The 23,896-nt window shown below is 40.9% G+C and overlaps 1 protein-coding gene across 8 annotated transcripts in view; it reads left to right on the forward strand.

Annotated features, from left to right (window-relative positions):
* Positions 1 to 23,896, forward strand: part of nckap1 (NCK-associated protein 1) — a 256,739-nt gene that overhangs the window by 215,045 nt on the left and 17,798 nt on the right. For all 8 annotated transcript variants that reach the window (XM_038789224.1, XM_038789226.1, XM_038789228.1 and 5 more), the window contains 3 exons: positions 1,048 to 1,128; positions 2,374 to 2,467; positions 19,442 to 19,558. In XM_038789224.1, the coding sequence (XP_038645152.1) occupies positions 1,048 to 1,128; positions 2,374 to 2,467; positions 19,442 to 19,558 (292 nt within the window). The remainder of the gene's footprint in view (positions 1 to 1,047; positions 1,129 to 2,373; positions 2,468 to 19,441; positions 19,559 to 23,896) is intronic.

Genomic DNA, 23,896 nt, shown 5'->3' on the forward strand with positions numbered 1-23,896 from the left:
TGGGAAGTCCACCCCCTGCCCCTCCTAGAAGTCCCCACACAAGTATTGCCCTACAGTGGGACTCCTCCAAAAGTACAATAATAAATCTCAAACCGTGGGTGGGTTCAAACTGTCTTATAGTAATAATTACCTAGAAAGAGTTAGAATTAAAACCATTTCTAACGTGCGGGTAACTATAGTACTAACCCCCCCCCCCCCAAACACTTGACTCCTCTCCTACTGCCCCCAACTGTCCTTCCCTCCCACTGACTACCTTCCAATCCTACCCTTTTACCGTACAAATGTACCTTTGCCTTGACTTCTCAAAGTGACTGGTCCTTTCGTCTTTTCACTATGAAAAGGGGAGGGGGGAATGACTTTCTTACCTCTGACTCTCCTGCCCGAAACACACGACTTCAGGAACCCATTGCATTTGCACTAAACTGTTCTCACCCAGCCTGAGTCAGAAGGTTGGGTGAGAAAGGAACGGCTTTATTTCTCGATAAGTAAGTTGGAACGGAATGGCAATCTGACTCTACCACTCCACAGAAGTTACGGGTCCAGGTTTCTTGCCCAGTCCAATAATTTCCTTTTGAAATTATTAAGGAATTCTCCTTCCACCGTTCTCTTGGCAGTGAGATCCAGGATTCTGCAGATCTGAAGATCCCTCTGAGTGCTCCATCTTAGGAAAACCTCCTTCACTGCACTTGCAAATCCTGGACTTTGACTACCATCTGGAAAAAAAAATTAATATAAAAGTGGCACTTTTGCTTTAATGACTGGATATTTGTAGTCTAGACTTTTCTCACACATTGATGATTTTTAAAAATTAATTCTTGGAATGAAGGTCATCATTGGCGTGGCCAGAATTTATGGCCCATCCGTAATTGTCCTTGAGAAGGTGATGGTGAGCTGCTGCCCTGAACCACTGCAATCCATGTGGTGTAGGTGCATCGAGAGTGCTGTTAGCGAGGGAGTTCCAGGATTTTGACCCAGATGATGGTGAATGGAATCCTGATTTTGAAACCTGGTAATTACCAAATAATAAGCTGAGTATTTCTTCTTCAGGTCCTGTCCTGCCACATTCCCTTCCTGGTGAGTTCAGTTGAAGATTTCAAGGACCACATTCCAAGGGAGACGGATATGAAGGTAATTGTACTTACATTCTTAATTTTAATTACTTAAGTATTTATACACATATAACCTATTTGAAATAATATGCATTTGTGCTAATCAAGTCAGGCTCTAGTTTGCAGAAAGCAAACGCGTATATTGGGCAGATGCACTGAATTTTCATACGGTTTTATGGAGTCACTTAATATATATGTCAACATAATTCTTGCATATCGTGTGCAATTCCTGTCCATAAACGTTGCTTTCTCTCATTATTCTTGAATAATGCTTTTTATTTTGACATTTGCAGTGAAAAATCTCTCTGTAAACGTTTTACAATGGGACAAAGCTGCTAAATGCAATAAATTTGGCTTTCGAAAATGTTATTGGTGTTTTGCGAAACAATCCAGCCAGTAAACATTACTGCTTAATGTAATGCAAGGGCAGCACGGTGGTGCAGTGGTTAGCACTGTTGCCTCACAGTGCCGAGGACCTGGGTTCAATTCCGGCCCTGGATCACTGTCCATGTGGCGCTTGAACATTCTTCCCTTGTCTGCGTGGGTCTCACCCGCACAACCCAATGATGTGCAGGATAGGTGGATTGACCACACTAAATTGCCCCTTAATAGGAAAGAAAAATGTGACAATAAAATTTTTTATTATTATTATATTGCCTTCCCATGTCAATAGCAAAGCGAGCAGATTCTTCATCGGATGAGCTTTGCTTGACTATCAAATAGGTTTCTAAATCATATTTTTTATCACTAATGAACAAAAGCGTTCAATTAAAATGAAAGCAAAACTTTTTTCATTCCCCTGCCTTTTGTCATAGGTTGTCGATGTAGCCAAGTCATGGAGATTAATCTTTCATTCCTGGCAACTCCAGGTCCATTCTGGAGGTTTGGCAACCCTAGCTTTCGGGAAAGCATCTCAATCACCAGTTAATGTGTTAAATAATAGGAACAAAATGGATACAGCCAAGCAAGCTTCAGAAACAACAGTGAACCTACAAATTAAATGGCGCAATCATCTAATTTTCTGCCATCTCCTCTGCACCATGTCAAATTCCTAATTAAACGCTATTAATGAAACTCCTATCAACAATTTACAAGGCGATCCACTGAATATATTATGATTAAACACGTTTTTACCTATTTATTTTTGCATTTAGTAACTGAGGTACAACATGTATATTGTGTAAAGAATTTTATTTAACTTGGGATAGGTTCCCACCTTCCTAATGTTTATTTGTCTGTAAAAGTGGTTTCTTAACACATGCAGGTTGCAATGAATGTATATGAACTTTCTTCTGCATCTGGTTTGCCTTGTGAAATTGACCCGGCATTGGTGGTAGCTCTATCATCGCAAAAGTCAGGTATGTGACTGCATGTGCTACTGGGCAGATCAGCATCTTTCAATAGGAAAACTTTCAAGATTACATCTTAGAAAATTTGTTGAATAAATGGTCCTTTGGGGTTCTGGTACAGTCTTAAAATGTAAGATAGGCGTGTTAACCTGGTAAAATTCAGTACAGCAATGGAAATGGCATTGGAGTAGAGGAACTGGATTTGATGTGTTCCTGCAAGCTGTTCGGTAATACGTTCCAAGTTCTTGCCATTTGTTATATTAAAAATGGTGAAACAATTTTGAACCTGGAAATAGTTGATCGACTCAAAGCCACACAACGTGCAACATTCTGAATTGAAAGAAGTGTTATTCACTCATGAATGTGTTGCAAATAAAAAAAATTCTGTTACTGATACAGTTGCATGGAGAATTTTGTGCAACAATTTACATCTCGACTGTTTATTGTGAGCCAAGTAAAAGTGGTAATATTGCAGTGAATGTTTTTAAATATTGTGCACAAGTAAAGCTAGTATTGTAGAAGCCTTACTGTGTAGCTGTATGCTATTTAGATGTATGCCCATGCTTGGTTACATAGAAATATCTAGAAATTTGGAGCATGAACTTTGGATGTTGATTCAAACCACTCTGTGTTGGTGTTTATCCTCTACAAGCAAATAGTTCAAATCGTTCAACAACTTCGTTCCTGTATCCCTTCAATCTGCTTTCCTTTGTCCACCTATCCAATTTAATCTTTGACATAGTTTCTGCCTCAACCACTGACCGAGAAAGTGAATTCCAGTTCTCAGCCCTAGGCAAAGGTTTTCTCTTGCCTGTAGATCTGTACCTCTGTACCTCTGAACATTTAAGCCTATATCAATGGCCCCTTGTTCTAGACATCTCAACTCCTGGAAATAGTCTGCTTCTATCTACCCTTTCCCAGCCTTCCATAATTTCAAACACTTTTAGCATATCATCCTGTGTAATCCCCTTTCGTTCCATCAACAAAAACATTCAATAAATGAAGTCATATTTCACGATATTTAGGGAAGCAGGGTAAATTTAGGGCGAGGGGGGAAGCTATTGCTGCTAACTGTGGAGTCTGGGGCAAGGGAAGATAGAGTCACAGAGGTTTACAGCATGGAAGCAGGCCCTCCAGCCCAACTTTTCCATGCCTTCCAGTTTTTACAACAAAGCTAGTCTCGATTGCCCATATCCCTCTATACTCATCTTATCTAAAACTGTCTAAATGCTTTTTAAAAGACAAAATTGTACCCGTCTCTGGCAGCTCATTTCAGATCCTCGCCACCCTCTGTGTGAAAAAGGTCCCCCTCTGGTCCCTTTTGTATCTCTCCTCCCTCACCTTAAACATATGCCCTCTAGTTTTAGACTCCCTTACCTTTGGGTAAAAATGTTGACTGTCGACCTTATCTATATACCTCATCTGTACACCTCATTATTTTATAGACCTCTATAAGATCACCCCTAAGCCTCCTGCGCTGCAGGGAAAAAGTCCCAGTCTACCCAGCCTCTCCTTATAACTCAATCAAATCCCTGTAGCACCCTAGTAAATCTTTTCTGCATTCATTCTAGTTTAATAATATCCTTTTCAATAATAGGGTGACTAGAACTGTACACAGTATTCCAAGTGTGGCCTCACTAATGTCTTGTACAACTTCAACAAGATGTCCCAACTCCTGTATTCAATGTTCTGACCAATGTTCTGACCAATGAAACCAAGCATGCTGAATACCTTCTTCACCACCCTGTCCACCAGTGACTCCACTTTCAAGGAGCTATGAACTTGTATTCGTATATCTCTGTTCTATAACTCTCCCCAGTACCCTACCATTAACTAAGTCGGTCCTGCCCCGATTCGATCTACCAAAATGCATCACCTCGCATTTATCTAAATTAAATTCCATCTGCCATTCATCGGCCCACTGGCCCAATTGATCAAGATCCCGTTGCAATCCTAGATAACCTTCTTCACTGTCCACCATGCCACCAATTTTGGTGTCATCTGGAAACTTATGTCGTCAAGCCAAATTTTTATCCAATTGGCAACCTCGCCCTGGTGCCGTGAGATTTAACCTTATGCAGCAACATACCATGCGGTACCTTGTCAAAGCCTTGTCCATTTGACAACGTCGACAGCACTTCTACCTTCTTGGTTACCCCTTCAAAAAACTCAATCAAATTCGTGAGACATGATTTTCCACTCACAAAGCCATGCTGACTCTTAATCAGTCCTTGCCTCTCTAAATGCCTATAGACCATGTCTCTCAGAATTCCTTCAAACAACTTATCTACCACAGACATAAGGCTCACCGGTCTGTAGTTTCCAGGTTTTTCCTTGCGGGCCTTCTTAAACAAAGGCATTTTCTACCCTCTGACCTTCACACACTTCACCTGTAGCTGTCGTCGATTCAAATATCACTGCTCGGGGACCTGTAATTTCCTCCCTAGCCTTCCACAATGTCCTGGGATACATTTTATCAGATCCCAAGGATTTATCTACCTTGATGCACTTTAAGACTTCCAACACCTCCTCTTTAATATGTACACTCCTCAAGACATCACTATTTATTTCCTCAAATTCCTTAACATCCATGCCTTTCTCAACAGTAAATGCCGATGATAAATATTAATTTAAGATCTCACCCATCTCTTGTGGATCCGCACATAGATGACTTTGTGGATCCTTAAGAAGCCCTACTCTTTCCCTAGTTACTCTTTTGCTCTTTATGTAATTGTAGAAGCTCTTTGGATTTTCCTTTGCCATATCTGTCAGAGCAATCTCATGTCCCCTTTTTGCCCTCCTGATTTCTCTCTTAACTCTACTCCGACAAACTCAATACTCTTCAAGGGATCCACTTGATCCCAGCTGCCTATGCATGTCATATGCCTCCTTTTTGACCAGGGCCTCAATATGCCAAGTCATCCAGGGTTCCTACTTCTACCAACTTTGCCCTTCACTCTAAAAGGAATGTGCTCACCCTGAATCCTGATTAACATACTTTTGAAAGGCTCTCACTTACCAGCCATCCTTTTGCCTGCGAACAGACTCCCCCAATCAACTTTTTTTTAAAAAATATTTTTATTAAAGTTTTGCAAAATGTTTCATAATAAATAGTAATAATCCTAACACAGCAAAATAGAGTGAACATTAACATAGTGCTGAAAGAGAATATACAATAGCAATTAACTAGACATTACCCCATGCGCCTCAGTCTTCCCACACCCTCCCAACAGAGCACTCACCCCCCCCCCCCCCCCCCACAACCTATGGCTGCTGCGCCCAATCAACTTTTGAAAGTTCCTGTCTTAATACCATCAAAATTAGCCTTGCCCCAATTTATAATTTTAACATTTGGGCCAGACCAGTCATTCTCCATAGCTATCTTAAAACTAATGGAATTATTTATTTAATTTTTAAAATAAATTTAGAGTACCCAATTCATTTATTCCAATTAAGGAGCGATTTAGCATGGCCAATCCACCTACCCTGCACATCTTAGGGTTGTGGGGGTGAGACCCACGCAAACACGGGGAGAATGTGCAAACTCCACACGAACAGTGACCCAGAGCCGGGATCGAACCTGGGACCTCAGCGCCGTGAGGCAGCAGGGCTAACCCACTGTGCCACCGTGCTACCCTAAAACTAATGGAATTATGGTCACTGCCCCCAAAGTAATACCTCACGAACACTTTTGTCACCTGCCCTTCCTTGTTTCCCAAGAGGAGGTCACGTTTTGCCCCCTCTCTGGTCAGGCCATCCACATGCTGAATGAGAAATTCCCCATGAATACACTCAACAAATTTCTCTCCATCCAAGCCCTAATGCTGCGGCTGTCCCAGTCAATGTTGGGAAAGTTAAAGTTCCCAACCAATATCACTCTTTTTCTTGCAGCTATCTGCAATCTCTTTACATATTTGCTGCTCCATTTTCCGCTGACTATTTGGGGTCTGTAGTACAATCCTATCAAAGTGATCTCTCCCTTCTTATTTTTCAGTTCTACTCATAAAGACTCGGACATTTCCCCATTCAGTACTGCCGTGATATTCTCCCTAATCAAAAATGCAACTTCCCCTCCTCTTTTACCTCCTGTTATATCTTTCCTAAAGCATCTGTAACCTGGAATATTGAGCTGCCAGTCCTGCCTCTCCCTTAGCCATGGTTCAGTATTAGCTATAATATCCCAGTCCCATGTACCCATCCATGCCCTGAGTTCAACTGCCTTGCCCGTCAGGCCTCTTGCATTGAACTAAATGCAGTATAGTCTGTACTTCCCATGCTCTCTGCCCTGCTTTCTCAGACCATCAGTCCGATCATGTTTTGTACACTCTCCGTGTTTTATTTCTCTTAGCCTTACTGAACCCAGTCTTAATAATTAGAATCAGTCCTTTCTGGAATTTAGGAATTACTTTGGCAGGATTGCTGGAAAAAAAGACACATGCTTTTCAACTTGCATTTATCAGGATAGCTCGCAAGAACTGTTCCCCATTGGACAACACCTGTTAAACAATCCTGAATGGATCAAAAATTGCAGAAAACCAATTAAAGATTGTCAGCCAGGTTTGCAGTGTGGATCACTTGTTAGAAGCCACATATAAGGGCCCTGTCCTTTGCAGACAGAAGGAACATATCCACATATTGTGCCTTTTCCAACCAGACAGCGGTTTGGGGAACAGCCGTTTCAGTATTTTTCAAACATTTTTTCCGGGACCCACTTTTATCAGCCGACCGATCTTTGCGACCCATGCCGGCCGACCTTCACGATCCAGCATATTTGTTTACCATTAGCGCGACATGTGACCCTGCTTGGTCCTCACGACTTCACTGTTTTGTTACTCAATGTTTCAATTCTGCTGAGGACTTCAGCTGATGATTTAAGTTCTTGCTGCATCCTTTGAAAGAAATGAAGGGGTTTGTCCTTGAACTCGCCATCAAATGTCTTTCAAGTTTTGAGGGTTTTAAACTCTAATTTGCTCGTTGTTCTCTCTGTATAACACATATGGGCTTTGCATCCAGATTTCCATTTGCGCAACTAACAAAGCCATACCTCAAGAAATCATCTTTATACTGCTTTGTTCCTGATTTTAGTTTTTAGTTAGGTGGCTGATCAGGCCCTGGAGCACTGTCCAGACTTGCACTAGCATGTCTCTGCCCTGGACTCTCCTGTGCAGCTCACTCCAGCAGATTCTGTTCTGAGTTCCTGGGCAGGAGGTATCCTCCTGTTTGTCTCTCTAGCCCTCTCTTCCTTTTAACAAACGATCCATCTTCAGTTCTTCACAGCTTGCTCGCAACTTGAAAAGGGAGGAATCTCCCCTCCATGAATTTGCACGAAAAGCATGGATGTACAGTGCACATTGGTGTACAGGTCGGGTGCGAGACCTGCTCTCTGCTGCTGATTCTGGCTGGAAGACTGCATCATTCCATTTAAAGCTGATCGCAGCCGGCATTATCAATTTAAAAGCCGGTGCAATCGGCATTATCAATTTAAAAGCCGGTCGCCATGGCCAGCATTCTCAATTTATAGCCGGTTGCAGCCATTGTGCGCTTCTCCCACGATGGGAAATGCCACAACCAATCGCTGCGCAACCCTTCTGACACACACCCACGGATCGGGACCCGCACTTTGAAAAGCCCTACCCTAGTTCATTCTCCAGGGCAATGCCTTGACCAATCAGAGTCAACCTTCCTGGTTTAAATTTGAACAAAGCTGGGCAGTTAACTGCTCCATTCTCTGTAGCAGTGACTCCACAGATCAGAGTCCACTTGCCAACCAAGTAGCACTCTCTCGTCCAGTATAAATTGTTGTTACCCCACTACTGGGATAGGTCACAAGAAATCTCCAACAATGAGTGCAAGACAAGAAGCTTTGATAGCTTGTTTCTTTTTTCAGCAGTGCTCAAGTTCTGTAGTACATGCAGAGGGTGATAGAAGTTTGGAGCACTTCCACAAACAGCAGCTAAATGTATTGTCAGTTTTAAAATTGAGTTAGATTTTGGTTAGTAAAGGGTATATGGCCTAAAGACAAATATATTGAGCTAGGTCACAGATTAGCTATGATCTGACTGAATTGTTGAACAGGCTCGAAGAACTAATGGTCTCCTTCTGTTTCTTTATTCCTAAATCGGTTGACTTATTTACATTGCCTCATACATAGTTACATGCAAGTTAGTCTGTATTGTACCGTCTCTAAAGCCTCAATATCCTTCCTAATGTACCACACAGTACTCATAACAGGTCTTATTAACATTTTATATAAACTCATCATTGTTTCTTTGTTTTATATTCTATATTTCTTCAGATTAAATTTAGGATGCCATGAATATTTTTAAGGTTTATCAACCCATGTTGCAACTTTTAATGTTGTGCAAACCTGTCCCCTAATCCTCTGTTCCTCCTCCAGCACCAAGCATACTTCAATTCAGAGTAATTAGTTTCTTGCAAAATGCAATACCTCACTACTCACCATCACGTTTTCGCCCATTCCCTTGTCTTATCAACGTGCCTTTACAGCAGCTTTTCGACCTCCAAAGAATTACTATGCTTCCTATTTTGTTCATCTGTAAATTCTGGTGCCACCCTTTCTACACCTATATCCAAATCATTTTTTCACACCGTAAACAGAAGTGGCAGCAGAACAAAATCCTTTGGAATACCACTGCCCGTTCCCAGCAACTTTGGCCAACTGCCTTTAACTCGTACAGTTTTCTGTTTTCTAACCATTTTAAAAATTCAGTTTTAAAATCTTTTAACATCACACCAGGAAGTAGCTTACAATTACCCCTTAAACAGTACTACTCAATACAGTGAATACAATAAGCTTAACTGCTATCTTTGATTCCCACTTAAACAACAAAACAAAACCATCTCAGCTCTCAATCAACTTTAACTATCAATGGCACATAGGAATAATTGCTTTACAGAGATGTTCTTTGAGAAAGAAAGATCTTTTGACACTGCTTTATCCTGTCAGATTCATATACAAACTCTGGCTGTCTGTCATCGGAAGATGCTTCTCAGCTTGTTTCAGCTCCCCCTTGTCCTCAGACAAGTCTGCACTGCTTTAAAGACTGTTCATCTCTTTTAACTCAACCGCAGTGAGAGCAAAACTGCTTCACTTCTGGACACAACTTAATTCGGGTCAGAACTGAACTGCTTTCTCAACATGTCTGATGTCTTAGCTCCACCAAAAATAACATAAGCTACGAAGCTGAAATCGAATTAACCCCTCAGGGAAATCCCCTTAATCAAAACAAAATTCCATTAACCCAAGCTTTTTATGATGCTTTAATTGCACCCCTGGCTCCCAACCTTTCTAATCCAACTAGGATTTATTTTAAAACATGACAGCAGTCACACATACACTAACCCAGGCTTTTCTAAAATAAATTTGAGTGCCCAATTCTTTTTTCCAATTAAGGGACAATTTAGCATGGCCGATACCCTTTTGGGTTTGTAGGGGTGAGCCCCACACAGACACGGAGAGCATGTGCAAACTCCACACAGACGATGACCCAGGGCCGGGATGAAACCCAGGTCCTCTGCGCTGTGAGGCAGCAGTGCTAACCACTGTGCCACCCCTAGCCCAGTCTTTTAACCCTTACTGCACCAAATACCTATAATGCAATATATCTGAAATTCCTGCATTCATTGCACATATGAAAGCTGATGTTCTCAATTCATTTCACAAACACAACCTCGGAGTTTCAGCTCTGTGTACTAAATTATAAGTAAAATATTTGCTACTGACATCTCTCAACCTTCTAGAGATTTCTTGAGTTACTAGGTTTGAAGATGCATTTATAACTGTTAGAAGTTCTTTTTTTTTATTTTTGCTGTTTCATTACAAAATATTTGATCTTTCAAATGAATATACACTTCAGTGTGCCCAAATTCTTTCCACATGTTCCATGTTACGTGTCACTCAGCACACATCTTTTAATTCTGCTGTAGTTAATTTAATTTTGACTGGGATTAAATATTGGAGGAAGGAGAGCCAATAGTTGCTGAAGGAAAGCTGTGTGTTATCGTGTGCAAGGATCTGCCAAATATCTCTGGAACAAAACTAAGTAGAAAACGTGTGGAAATAAGTCAAATTTTACTTGCACAGATGGTGCGTTTTAACCATAGTATTATACAAGAAAGCGAAAACTTGACAAAATTTCCATTACTTTTTTTCTACAAATGATATTATCTGTAGTTGGGAGTTTGCTTAGCTTTTCGTTAGGAAAACATAAATTGCACTTTAGAAAATTTGTTTTTAAAGTGAAAACTGGAGAATAAGGAATTGAAAACAAAATGAAAATCGCTTATTGTCACGAGTAAGCTTCAATGAAGTTACTGTGAAAAGCCCCTAGTCGCCACATTCTGGCGCCTGTTCGGGAAGGCTGTTACGGGAATCGAACCGTGCTGCTGGCCTGCTTGGTCTGCTTTCAAAGCCAGCGATTTAGCCCTGTGCTAAACAGCCCCTGAGAATTTGGTTCCATTCAGTCTTACCTACATAGGTTAATAGGATTTCAGTTTGAAAAAGCTCTTGCATATGGAAAGTTGCAGCAACATCTAAATGTTTAGTGGGGAAAATATTTTGCCGGCAAGTAGTCAACGAGGCGAATGCCAGAGCATACGCCCCCGCACCTGTCCTTAACTCCAGCTGGTCCGACACCCCAAATATAGCTACTAACGGAGAGGGCTCTAAATCAACATTTATGATTGCCGATATCGTGCTGAAGAAAGATCCCCCCCAAAAAAACCACCAATTTGGGACATCAGAACATGTGTGTGTGGTTTGCGGGCCCTCTCCAACACCACTCGCACTTATCTTCATCCCCTGCAAAATATTGACTCATTCTGGCCTTGGTGAGGTGCACCCTAAACTCCACCTTGAGCTGGATCAAGCTCAACCTCTCACAGGATGATATAGCTTTCACCCTGCCTAGGGACTTACTCCACACCACCTCATCCAAATGGATCACAGCTCCTCTTCTCACCTGGCCTTCATCTCTTTTACTGAGACATGTTCTTTCTTCCAGGATCCGTCCATATATCCCGGACGTGCTGCCCTCTTCCAACCCCGCACACGAGTGTATCCTCCCCAATAAAATGGGTGGCAGCGCTCAGCAACATCTAAGTATGACACTTCCTTTTGTAGACTGGTGAGATTGTGTTTGAACCAGTCATTTCCGTTTCTTTTTTTTTCAACAAAAGAACCTACAAACATCTATCTTGATGAGAACCAAGTTTACAAGTTATTTTCTGCAAGAGGTAAATTTTTGCTATCCCCTCCCAACATTGATAATTTTTCATCTGTATAGGGCAGGGGTGGGCAAACTTTTCTGTGCAAGGGCCACATTCAGAAATTCACAATTTTAAAGGGCCGCATAGTATATTAAGTAAAATAATTAATATTTAAAATAGCCAAAATAAAAGGTTTTTATAGAAAAAAAAGCAATTAATTTTTATTAATGTTGTGCCGAGCAATGATCATCCTACTCAAGTCAACGTATCCACCCTATACCAGTAGCCCAACAGCCCCCCCCCCCCCATTAACCTTAATTTAAAAAAAATAAAAAATAAAAATATATATATGACTTGATCTTGGTGAGTCGCATAAAGACCTTTGGCGGGCCGCATGCGGCCCACGGGCCGTAGTTTGCCCACCCCTGGTATAGGGTCTGTTCTGTCTAACCTTCTCAACTCTAATATTTTCATTTAAAAATATCCAGATCATGATAAGTTAATATTTTTTTTAATCTATTCTTAGTTTGTGAGCATTCTGGAATGCCAGCATTTGTTGCCCATCCCTAATTGTCCATGAGAAACTATTAGTGGGCTGCCATGAACCACTGCAGTGCACATGGTGTTGGTGCACTCACATTGCTAGGAGGTTTCAGGATTATGACCCAGTGCTAGTGAAGGAACTGTGATATAATTTCAAGTGGGTATGGTTTGCGATTTGTAAGGGAACTGCACGCTTTGTGCACCAATGCCTCGGCTGCCCTTGTCTTTCTCGATGGCAGAGATCATGGATTTGGAAAGTCCAGTCGAAGAAGGTTTGGCAAATTGCTGCCGTGCATCTTGTCGATGGGATGCACTGCTGCTGTGTGCCTGTGATAGAGGGAGTAAATGAATAACATGACATGAGAAGCTGATCAAGCGGATAGTGTTTAACTCCTTGGATGGTGTTGGATCTGTGCTCATCCAGGTAAGTGGAGAGCGTTCTGTCACACTCCTGACTTGTGTCATGTAGATGGTGGAAAAGGTTTTGGGAGCAAGTAGGTGAGTTATTCACTGCAGAATTTCTAGCCTCTGGCTGGCTTTTGTAGCCACTCCCTGGCCTTTCTCAGCCTTCAATATATTCAATGACTGAGACTTCACAATCCTCTGGGGCGGAGAATTCTACAGATTCATAACCCTTTGAGTGGAAAAATTCCTCTGCATGTCAGTGCTAAATGATCAACCCTTTATTCTGAAAATGTGCCCCCATGTTCTACCTTCCACATCCAGGGGAATTAATCTCTCTGACTACCCTAAGGCCAAGCTTGTGTTTTATAAAAGTTAATCATAACTTCCTTAATTTTGTATTTTATAAATAAAGCTCAGGATGCTAATGCCTTTTCAACCACTTTCTCAACTTGCTCTGCCACCTTCAACAATTTATGCACAGAACGCCTCAGATCTCTTTGTTCTTACGCTCCCATTACAATTCTACACTTTAGTTTACATTGCCTCTTCTCATTCTTCCTACCAAAATGTATCACTTCACACTTATTTACATTAAATTACGTTTTCCACTTGTCTGTCCATTCCACCAGCCCACCTGTGTCTTCCTTAAGTTTTATCACGACTATCCTCCTCATTGTTCACTATACTTCCAAGTTTTAAGTCATCTGTAAATTTTGAATTTGTGCCCTATACACCTAGATCTAAATCATCAATATAGATCAAGAAATACAGTAGCCCCAGCACAGACCCATGGGGAACAGAACTGTATAGCTTTCTCAAGTCTGAAAAAAAGATTTACCGTTATCCTGTTTCTTGTCACTTGCCAGCTTCAAATTTATGCTTCTGTAGTCTTTTCTATTCTATGGGCTTCAACTTTGCTGACAAGTCGATTATGTGGCACCTTATCAAACACCTACTTGGAAGTCCCTAAGTACCACATCAATCATGTTGCCTTCATCAAAAACCTCATTCAAGATTATTGAGCATGATTTGCCTTCAACAGATCTATGCTGGCCTTTCTTAATTAAACCATGTTTGTCCTAATGCCCTGTTTTTTTGTGACTTAATTTTATTAATTCTTGGCATCGCTGACATTCAACATTTATTGCTGATCCATAATTGCCCTTGAAGATGCTGCAGTGATGGTGCCGTTGGGTAAGAGTTTGCAAGTTTTTCAGTGTTGAAGAAGGAATAATAATTTATTTCCAAGGCACCTTGGTCTGACTTGGAGAGGAACCTGTCGGAGATGAAGTTTCCATATGCTACTGTCCTTGTCCTAGGCAGTAGAAATCATGAGTATGAGAGTTGCTGTCTGAGAAATCTGGCATGCTCCTGCTGTCTCCATGCAGCTGTAGTGTGCTGGTGCTGGAAGGAGTGAATATTTAAAGGTGGTGGATAGGATACCAATCAAGTGTGTTGATTTGTCCTGGATGTCAACAAGCTTCTTGAGTATTGTTGGAACTGGATTCATCCAGGCAAGTGAGTATTCCGTTACCCTATTGATCTGTGCGTCATAGATGGTGGAAAAAAGCTTTAAACAATAAGCACATGAGTCATTCCCCAGCCTTTGACCTGCTCTTGTAACCATAGTATTTGTGACTCATCCAGTTAGGTTTCTGGTCAATGATGACTCTGAGGATAATGATAGTAGGGTATTTAACGATTAGAATGCTGTTGCACATCAAAAGTAGGTGTTAGATTTTCTTTTGTTGGAAACTCATTGCCTGGAACGAGTGTTGTGCGGTTATTAGCCTAAGGCTTTAACGTTATGCAAATCTTATTTCATATGGCATTGGCTGCATCTGTATCTGAAGAGTTGCAAGTGGAACTGGAACATTGTGTTATTATCAGTGCACATTCCCACTTCTGACATGATGGAGGGAAGGGTATTGATGATGCAGTTGCAGTTTTTGGGCCTAGGACACTGGCCTGAGTACTTCGACAGCAATTTCCTGGGTGATTGAAATGATTGATCTGTGTTTGTTTTCTCAGCACTGTCATAAACCCAGTCTGGCGAGCCAAGACTCAACCAGCTCAGTCTAGATTTTTATGTTGAGGACTTCGATGTTGAGGACTCTTGGGGCCACTCCTTCATAATTGGATTCCATTTTGCCAGCACCTTTTTTGGAGAGTGTGTCCTGCTAGTAGGACAGGGCATATCCAGTGATGATGGCAGAGGAGTCAGGACCATTGGCTGTGATGTATAATTCTGTGAGTTTGACTATGCCGAGTTGTTTCTCGACTAGTCTGTGGGCATTTGTTTTCAAAACTGTGCATTAGTTTTCTTTTTTTTTTAAATAAATTTGAGTACGCAATTCATTTTTTCCAATTAAGGAGAAATTTAATGTGGCCAATCCACCTACCCGACACATCTTTGGGTTGTGGGTGCGAAACCCACGTAAACATGGGGAGAATGTGCAAATTTCACACGGACAGTGACCCAGAGCTGGGATCGAACCTGACACCTCAGCACTGTGAGGCAGCAGTGCTAACCGCTGCACCCCCGTGCTGCCCTATTATTTTTGTTCTTGATGACATTACTGTCTGGAGAATTGAATTGATGTCTGTGGAAATGGGGTGTTACGCCTACCTGTTCTTGAACCAATAAATACCCAAGTTATGATCTAGGGGCCATGGATGACCTCAATTTGGTTTATCTGGATCAACAATGTGCAATTATAATATACCTTTCAAACAGGAAAAATATCCCAAAGTCCTTCAAAGAGGCATAAGGAAAATCAAATGCAGCACCAAAGAAGGAAAGATTAGAAGGTGTGACCATACGCTTGATCAAAACAATGTGTTTTAAGGAGAATCTTAGAGGGGCTAGAGGTAGAGAATTTTAGGGAAGGAATTCCAGACAGTGGGTTGAAGTGGCTGAAAACAATGCCAGCAATCAAATGGTGGGGAAAAAGATGGGGCAGATGTTCAAGAGGCTGGAATCTCAAAAAGTGTGGAGTTTGCAGGATGATTATATGCTTCGTGCAGGGTAGAGAAAGAAAAAAAAGAGACCATGCTATTTGGGCTATTTTCTGCTGCATTCACTTGTAAAAAATCTAGCAGTGTGGAAATTCTAAATCTACCTGTGAATTAGGGTAGGGAGGACGCTTCTGTTAAATTAATTACATAAGTAAGATGATAGGTTTGTATTTTGTCTTTGGTTTGCAGATTGCAAGGCTCCATATGTGGTTTCAGTGTAACAAAATTGTACAACTTTATGCCAATTCTTTGTAAGAAGTTTGAAAAGTAAGGTGGAAGTTCACACAGGTGGAAAATATATCAAATCCTTGAGTCATTCCAAATGTTCCAGAAGGGAATGACAAACATTGTCAACCAAAACCTCATAAGTGACCACATTTCATTAAGTGCTGTTGGTGACCATGATGAAAAACTCAAATCTAACCAACTGGATGTTCCTTTTGGAGTACTATTGTCTCCTAGATGTTGATGAATAAATAATTTAATAAGTTTTAGTTGTTTTAATGGTGGTTACAGCACTCACAATTCATGAGTTCAAACCTCACCTTTGTAAAATTAGCATGAAGGGACCGTGATAAAATAACTAGTTCTCGCTGGAGTTCAGAAGAATATGGGGGGATCTCATAGAGACTTATAAAATTCTAACAGGACTAGATAGGGTAGATGCAGGGAAGATGTTCCCAATGATGGGTGCATCCAGAATCAGGGATCACAGTCTGAGGATTCAGGGTAAACCATTTCGGACAGAGATGAGGAGACATTTCTTCAGCCAAAGAGTGGTGAGCCTGTGGAATTCATTACCATGGGAAGTAGTTGATGTTAAAACATTGAATATATTCAAGAGGCGGCTGGATATAGCACTTGGGGAGAATGGAATCCAAGGCTATGGGGAGAAAGCAGGATTAGGCTATTGAATTGGATGATCAGCCATGATCGTGATAAATGGGGGAGCAGGCTTGAAGGGCCAAAAGACCTCCGCCTGCTCCTATCTCCTATCTTCTATGTATCTATGATGTCCTTTGTTGTATGATCTGTCACCTCTAACTGGTCTGGTATATGTATATGATTAATTCCAAATGCCCTCTGAAGTGGCCAACAACCTTCTCAGCCAACAACCTTCTCAGGGCATCTGGGATTGAGTAAGAATGAACCTTGGCAGCATCACTCCGATACAACACGGTTGGGCAACAACCCATACACATGCTCTGAAAGAATAAGCAATACATTCAATACATATAATATTGATATAGTTAGCTTCCAGTAACACTACGTGTAATTAATGACAAGCCAAAATGCTTTGATTATAACGAGTAACAGACAGGCCCTTAATAATAATAATTATTATTACATTTTGTAGCTTCTGAAGTGTCTCAAATTTTTGCTCCATTTGTTGTGAAGATTCAAAACCTAGTTCAAATATGCAGTGTTTTTGAGAGCTTCCCCTTTTCATAGAATCCATACAGTGCAGAAGGAAACCATTTGGCCCATCGAGTCGACACCGATCCATGTCCCACCCTATCTCTGCAACCCATAACCTAACTTTCACATCCCTGGACACTGAGGGGCAATTTAGCATGGCCAATTCATCCACCTCGTACATCTTTGGACTGTGGGAGGAAACCGGAGCATCCGGAGAAAACCCACGCAGACATGGGGAGAATGTACAAACTCCACACAAACAGTGACCCAAGCCCAGTATTGAACCCGGGTCCCTGGAGCTGAGGCAGCAGTGCTAACCCATGTGCTACTATGCTGCCTTTTAGGTAATATAGTTCCGAGGATTCCTGTTACCTCCAAATTCTCCCCTGCAGGGTTGCATCATCATTCTACAAATCCCTCGAGAAAGATACCAAATCTACTTCGATTCCTGAGTATATTACAACTGACTTCACTTCAGATGTAGTCAGTTGGCTGTAAAGCAGTGTGGGATTTCTCGGGTTTATGAAATACTCTATATAAATACAAGTCTTTGTTTTTAAAATATACTGGATAGAGCTGCAGCAGAATTTTTAACCTGTTCTGAGACATAGAGGTACATAGAAGGTACATAGAACAGTACAGCACAGAACAGGCCCTTCAGCCCTCGATGTTGTGCCGAGCAATGATCACCCTACTTAAACCCACGTAACCCGTATCCCAACAATCCCCCCATTAACATTACACTACGGGCAATTTAGCATGGCCAATCCACCTAACCCGCACATCTTTGGACTGTGCCACTTCCCTCCGATGCAAAGTTATCTGGAACATCCCATACATCGGCTTAGTCCAAACTTTTCCTGACAATAGGTAAAGGTGGAAAACTGACTGAAAGTAATTACTTTTTCCCCACATTGGATCTGTAAGTGGAATGGAGCTTTACCATCACTGCTTTTGAGGCAAAGTGTATATATCACACTTTCTTTGTTCCTCAGCTTACACAAATGCATATATTTTAAGTTAATGAAAATCAATAGAAGTGACGCATTAGATGGTCCAGTGGAATAGTCGTTTTACTTCATAAATATGCGTTTTAATCATCCCAGGCTGTTGAGATGAAAGCATTCTCTTTGCATTTTTACTGCCCACAATTTGACAGAAATATGGCTCATAAAGATAAATGGTGTGTGAATTATCGAAACTCAGTGATGCAATAAATGAGGTATTCTGAAGATAGATTTGAGGTTTATTGTGTGGAGCTTTTCCATCTAATGCATGTTGTGAAATCATCAATCCATTCTTTTCAAGCGCAGAAAAAATTCTCCCCTTTGGCATTGTTTAGGCAGTGTAGGCATTTACTCTGCAATAGGTGATGCCATAATAGTTTGGAAGTTGTCGATCTATAACTGTGCTCATTGTGGGAAAATATCCATTCAATTTTGACACTCTTCGTCTTGATTCACTCTTCGGTTTCTGTCTGTTAGACAAGCTGGAAATTGTGTCTGAGTATCAGTGTGCCCATAAATATTTACTTACAACCTCAGTAAGTTAGACTTAATTAAATTTTAAACAAACTTGTAACTTCCTGTTATCAGGACAGTGGGTGCTTTTGATAAATCTGCAATGGTGAAATTTTCCATTTGAGTTCATAATTATTGACCTTTCCACAGCTCTCCCCACAAAAAAGCTCAATAGTCGAGCAAAATTCAAAATTGTAAAATAATGCACTTTACTGACACAAGTTGCCAATTGAATTACATCCTTTAGAACTGACATCCTGACAGAATCCCCAAATATTTATCTCTTAACATCTGGATAATTATTTGTAACTCTTATTGGACCTCAGGTCATCTGCAAAGAAACACACAGCAGTACTTATAGTTCTGAATTAGTTCCAATGTCTTCCACAAAACACAGGTACATACTGATTTCTGCCAGTGTTCTCTTCACCATTAAAATTTGAGTTCCTACTTTGTGTTTTTCCATCAATGTTTGATTATGTCACTTCAATAAGCTGTATCTTGCTAGCTATGTACACTTCACCCGAAATTGAAGCTGCATCCTACATCCTCATGTTCCTCATACTGAAAAATATGTATCATAAATGAGAATGCTAGAAATACTCAGCAGGTTTGGCAGCATCTGTGGAAAATGAAACAATTAACGTTTCAGGTGATGACCTTTCATCAGAACTGCTGTTCAGAATCGCAGCACTTTCTCGCAGTGATGATGTACTTGGCATCTAGTGCAGTAGTCTTGACATGTTTTGATGGCATTTTTATTGGAGGATGAGGAAAGAGTGATTTAACGTGTAATTCACAAAACAAAGAGTAGTGGTTTTAATTAATATTCTCTCTCAATTCTTCACAGAGAACATTAGTCCAGAGGAAGAATATAAAATTGCCTGCCTCCTTATGGTGTTTGTTGCTGTATCCCTTCCAACTCTAGCCAGTAATGTCATGTCCCAATATAGTCCTGCTATTGAAGGTAAGTGCTAATCATCCAATGTGGAGTGTTAAAGGCAAAGTGATTAATATAAATATTTACGTCCTGTAAGCCATCCTTGTAATATCTTCTTGTTGAGTATCTGCTGATGTAATGTTTACTTCACTTCAAAAAAAAAGAAAATTTGGTCTTCAACAAAATATGTATTTAATTATTCCCAAGAGGTATAAAGATTAACCTAATGGGTTCAGATTTTTTAACAATGTTGATGTATAGATTTTACTTGTGTTATAGACCATTGACCTATAAATTCATATTGCAATGTAACATGCCATGCAATTAGCACATCAATGAAGAAAATTGCTGATGATTTTAGAGCTAATAAGTTTTAAAGTCATAATCATCTCCTTGTTCTACCCTCCCATCCCCTTGAGCCAAGTAACATCTTTAGTTCATATATTTTTGTTATTGGTATTCGTCATTCACCTTGATTTTGTCAGTGTGAGAAAGATTTTTTGGATGCCTACATATTTAGTTCTGCTTAATAGCTTTCAGAAAACTTTATGTTGGTTATAACATTTGCATTAACTGTTGGTTAAATGTTTTTTTAAATTGGCTTTTGCCAAACTACTATCTTTTTCGTACAAAAGATTTATATGGCATGTTGGAGAAAAACTCTGCAGTGAAAAGATTAGAACACTAGAACTAGCATCTCAGTTTAGACTTAATACAAGTCACATAACTCTTATTGGAGTAGGGCTGTCTCTTTCTAAATCCATAAGCAAAATGTGCAAATTGTCAGAAAGGGGATACTTTGGAATTAGCCAAAATCCTCTCTCTTGGTGTTAATGTTGACATTTCCATCAACTGTTGGATGTGCCCTTGTTCAATTTCAAGCACCATAGTGAACGAATGTAAATTTAATCTGCTTCGGCAATCCAGTAGCTAACCACCTATGCTAAAATTCAGGAAAAAAACAAGTCAGGTCAATTATGAAGCTAATACTGGACACTTCTTCAAGAGGGAGTTGCCAAAAGCTGTTCGTTGCATCCAGTTATGAAAATACCCTACTCTTTGAGTCAGGCTTTCGTCCACTGGGTTGTACTCCTTTGGACGTGGATTTATTGAGCTGTGTCAGGTCGACATAGATTCCAATTGACCTATTCAGCTTTGGGACTCAAACCATCCTGGTACACCATGCAGTTGGTTGTGTGACTGGGAAGATGACTCCTGTGTTTGAGGTCTCATCCAGCTGTTGCTGCACTTGTTTCATGAGTGGGTGGGGAATCTGACATGGTGTGAATAGGCACAAGCATCCTCTCTGCGATCTTGTATGTGTTTTTCATCCACCCTAATCCTGTGACGGGTTTTGGGAACTCACATTTGTATTTGGAACCAGGCCCTTGCCAGCTGACCAAGTCAATCTTCTGCAACAGGTTAACTTCAACAGACTTTGTAGCTTAGTAGTCAATAATCCTGGTTGTGTATTGTAAAGAGGGTCTCACAGATTTGTTTTATTCTTGTATCTCGGCAGTTCCACTTTACAGGGTGCCTTTCATTTGGAGCTTTAGCTCCCCTATCCCTTAAAGGGAGATTGTGGGTGACGTCAGCCGCTGCTTCACCAACCGCAGTCCTTTGTCTGATAGGATTGTTACGCTGGCTCCTTTGTTAAATGACCATTGACTGAAATGTCTACATTACCAAATGAGAAACTAAGACCGTCGTCCTCACCCAAGGAACCTGATGCTTTCGGGCTTGAAGTTGTGGCCTTATGGATGATCTTGGGGTCGTCTGTGCATTTGAGTTTTTGTTTTGCCCAGTCTGTCAGAGTATCCAGTTCTGTTGCGCTGAAATTGCAGGACATTGATCTTGCCTGCTTCACAGCATTGGCATGGACACTCTGACCAGGTTAGGTATTGCTTACCCTTATCTGGAGTGTCCCTGTGCCTTTGCTTAACTAGCTGAACTGTGGATTGACCTCTGCACCATGGTTTATTTTCTCAGCTTAAAATGGTTCTGTGCTGCTCACGGAATTCTGACTGCCTAAGTGTCTGGAATGCGTTTTCCAGGGTTAGATATTCCTTTGCTTACATGAGGTCAGATGTAGCGTCGTTTGCTACTTCTACCACTTCTCTCTCTGAATTCAGATTCCATATTCACAACTTTCTGCCAGCCTGCACAGATCATTGATAAATGAATTGACTGGTTCTCCTCATTGTTGGACTCGCTTGTTAAATTTAGCACTTTTGAGTATTTTACTGCAACATCAAAAGATTTTAGTTCTTCAAATTTAGCAGATGATTCATTGATTCCCTGTCTTGCAATAATGTGTCCACAATTGGGCCTACTGAGTAAAGCAGTGTATTAACCTGCTCTGCTTTTAATTTTTTGTCTAAACCTGAAGCAATGCTGTGTTTTGGGAATATTCGAATTATGTGATTATGGCCTTGAATTAATCTGAATTGGATTGAAAGTGTGAAATTCCAATCCATAGTTACATTTTCAAAACTGCAGGTTCTGCTTTAAGAGATTTCTGAATTCCAAGATGGTATAACTATTCACTTGGAGACGCATTGATTTCCTGTGTTTGCTAGTTTGGGCGACTCCACTAAAATCGCTATCGCGCTCAGCTTGAAAAGAAAGTAAACAATGGTTGCCATGGTCGGCAGCCTGCAAACTTCTGCTGCTCAGCATTAAGTCGTGAATTTGTCAAAAGCGTGGTTTTCTCACAGTTAGAAGTTGAGATTCTCCAGGATTATTTAATTAATTATGTTTCCCATTTCAGTGAGTTTGGATGGTGTTGAGGTGCTGATTTAGGGATTTGATATTAGCAATGCTAATTCTGAGTGATTATTTAAAAATCTGTCCGGACTTTCTGTAGCCTAGAGTTTTAAAATATATAGCTCATCCCTTCTAGGAATGATGACTCTGAACTCTGGGATTAGAAACTGGTCTTCCAAAGGAGATTCAATGGAGTCTTCTGCCGCAGTAAGGAATTTTACATTTCTGCCTCCAGCTGCCAAGCTTTTCATAAAATCATAGAATTCCTACGGTGCAGAAGGAGGCCATTCAGCCCATTGAGTCTGCACCGACCGTTCAAATGACCACCCTACCTAGACCCAATCCCCATCCTATTCTTGCAAATGCCACCCTAAGGGGCAATTTAGCATGACCAAACGACCTTACCTGAACATCTTTGGACTCTGGGAGGAAACCGGAGCACCCAGAGGAAGCCCATGCAGACATGTGGAGAATGTGCACACTCCACAGTCACCCAAGGTCGGAATCAAACCCAGGTCCCTGGTGCTGTGAGGCAGCAGTGCTAACCACTGTGCTGCCACTTTGGAGGATTTTCCTGGCAATATTTTAGCTGCTCCTGGAGCACCTTTTCAGATCAGACTGTTTTACTAAATTTTTTCTCAGTCTTTCTGCATTTTAATTTTTCTCTGCATTTTCTGAGAGGCTTTGGGTTTTTCCACAAGCTGCCCCCATGTTGTAGGATGCTGGTTATAGTTCGGTAGATCTGACTTTGTAGTCCTGCATAGGTTAACTGCAAGTCCTTATTGGTTCGTAGAACTGTACACAAATATACACTAAAGGGTACAAGGTTGGAGCTGTCTCCATGCCAGCCTAGTATTAGACAGCTCTGGGGCGGGTCATATGCTGTCTTACAGCACAGCCCCATGTTAAATACATCACCTATGTCATGAGCTGAAAAAGGAATTTGCCCGTCTCTCCCAAGGAGGATTTACTAACTATACTAAACAGTCCTTAAGGATATCAGAAGTGACGGGGTCAAGCATAGTAAGTGTGAAATCCTTCCTGAATCATTTTGTGCATAAACTAATAAGATTGCGTGCTGGATTTGCTGGCAACCATTTTGACATAAGATGGTGAACAAGATGGTGATTATACCCCAAAAATATCATTGTAGTATAGCACACAAAGAAGCATAGGAAGGATGTGGGTGAGATGACTCAGTATTTGGTCCTTGAACCAGTCTGACAAAGATGCACCATTGAGTATGAGTAGAAGGTAGTGGATTTGTTCACCCAGAACCAAGTAGCAGTGCAGAATGAGCTAACTTTTTTTCAGCAGATCAATTTCAACACATAGCATGACGCATAATGAAATGAGTTAGGTCATCTTCAAAAACTGGAGTTACTTTGTGCACCGACCAGCAGCAGTAGATATTACTCTGTGACTTTATTTAGTGTCCTTTCAAAACTTTATTATTGGGAGGGGGGAAAGAGATGCTATTTTCATTCAGTCTGTGCAAGAAGGCCTGGTTCTTCTAAATCCTGGGTCTTATTTTAGATTATATAGAGCAAAGACTAAACCCTGATGAACAGTGACGTGGAAAGGTACTTAATAATAGGA

The sequence above is a fragment of the Scyliorhinus canicula genome, chromosome 2 (assembly GCF_902713615.1).
Source record: "Scyliorhinus canicula chromosome 2, sScyCan1.1, whole genome shotgun sequence".
Lineage (NCBI taxonomy): Eukaryota > Metazoa > Chordata > Chondrichthyes > Carcharhiniformes > Scyliorhinidae > Scyliorhinus > Scyliorhinus canicula.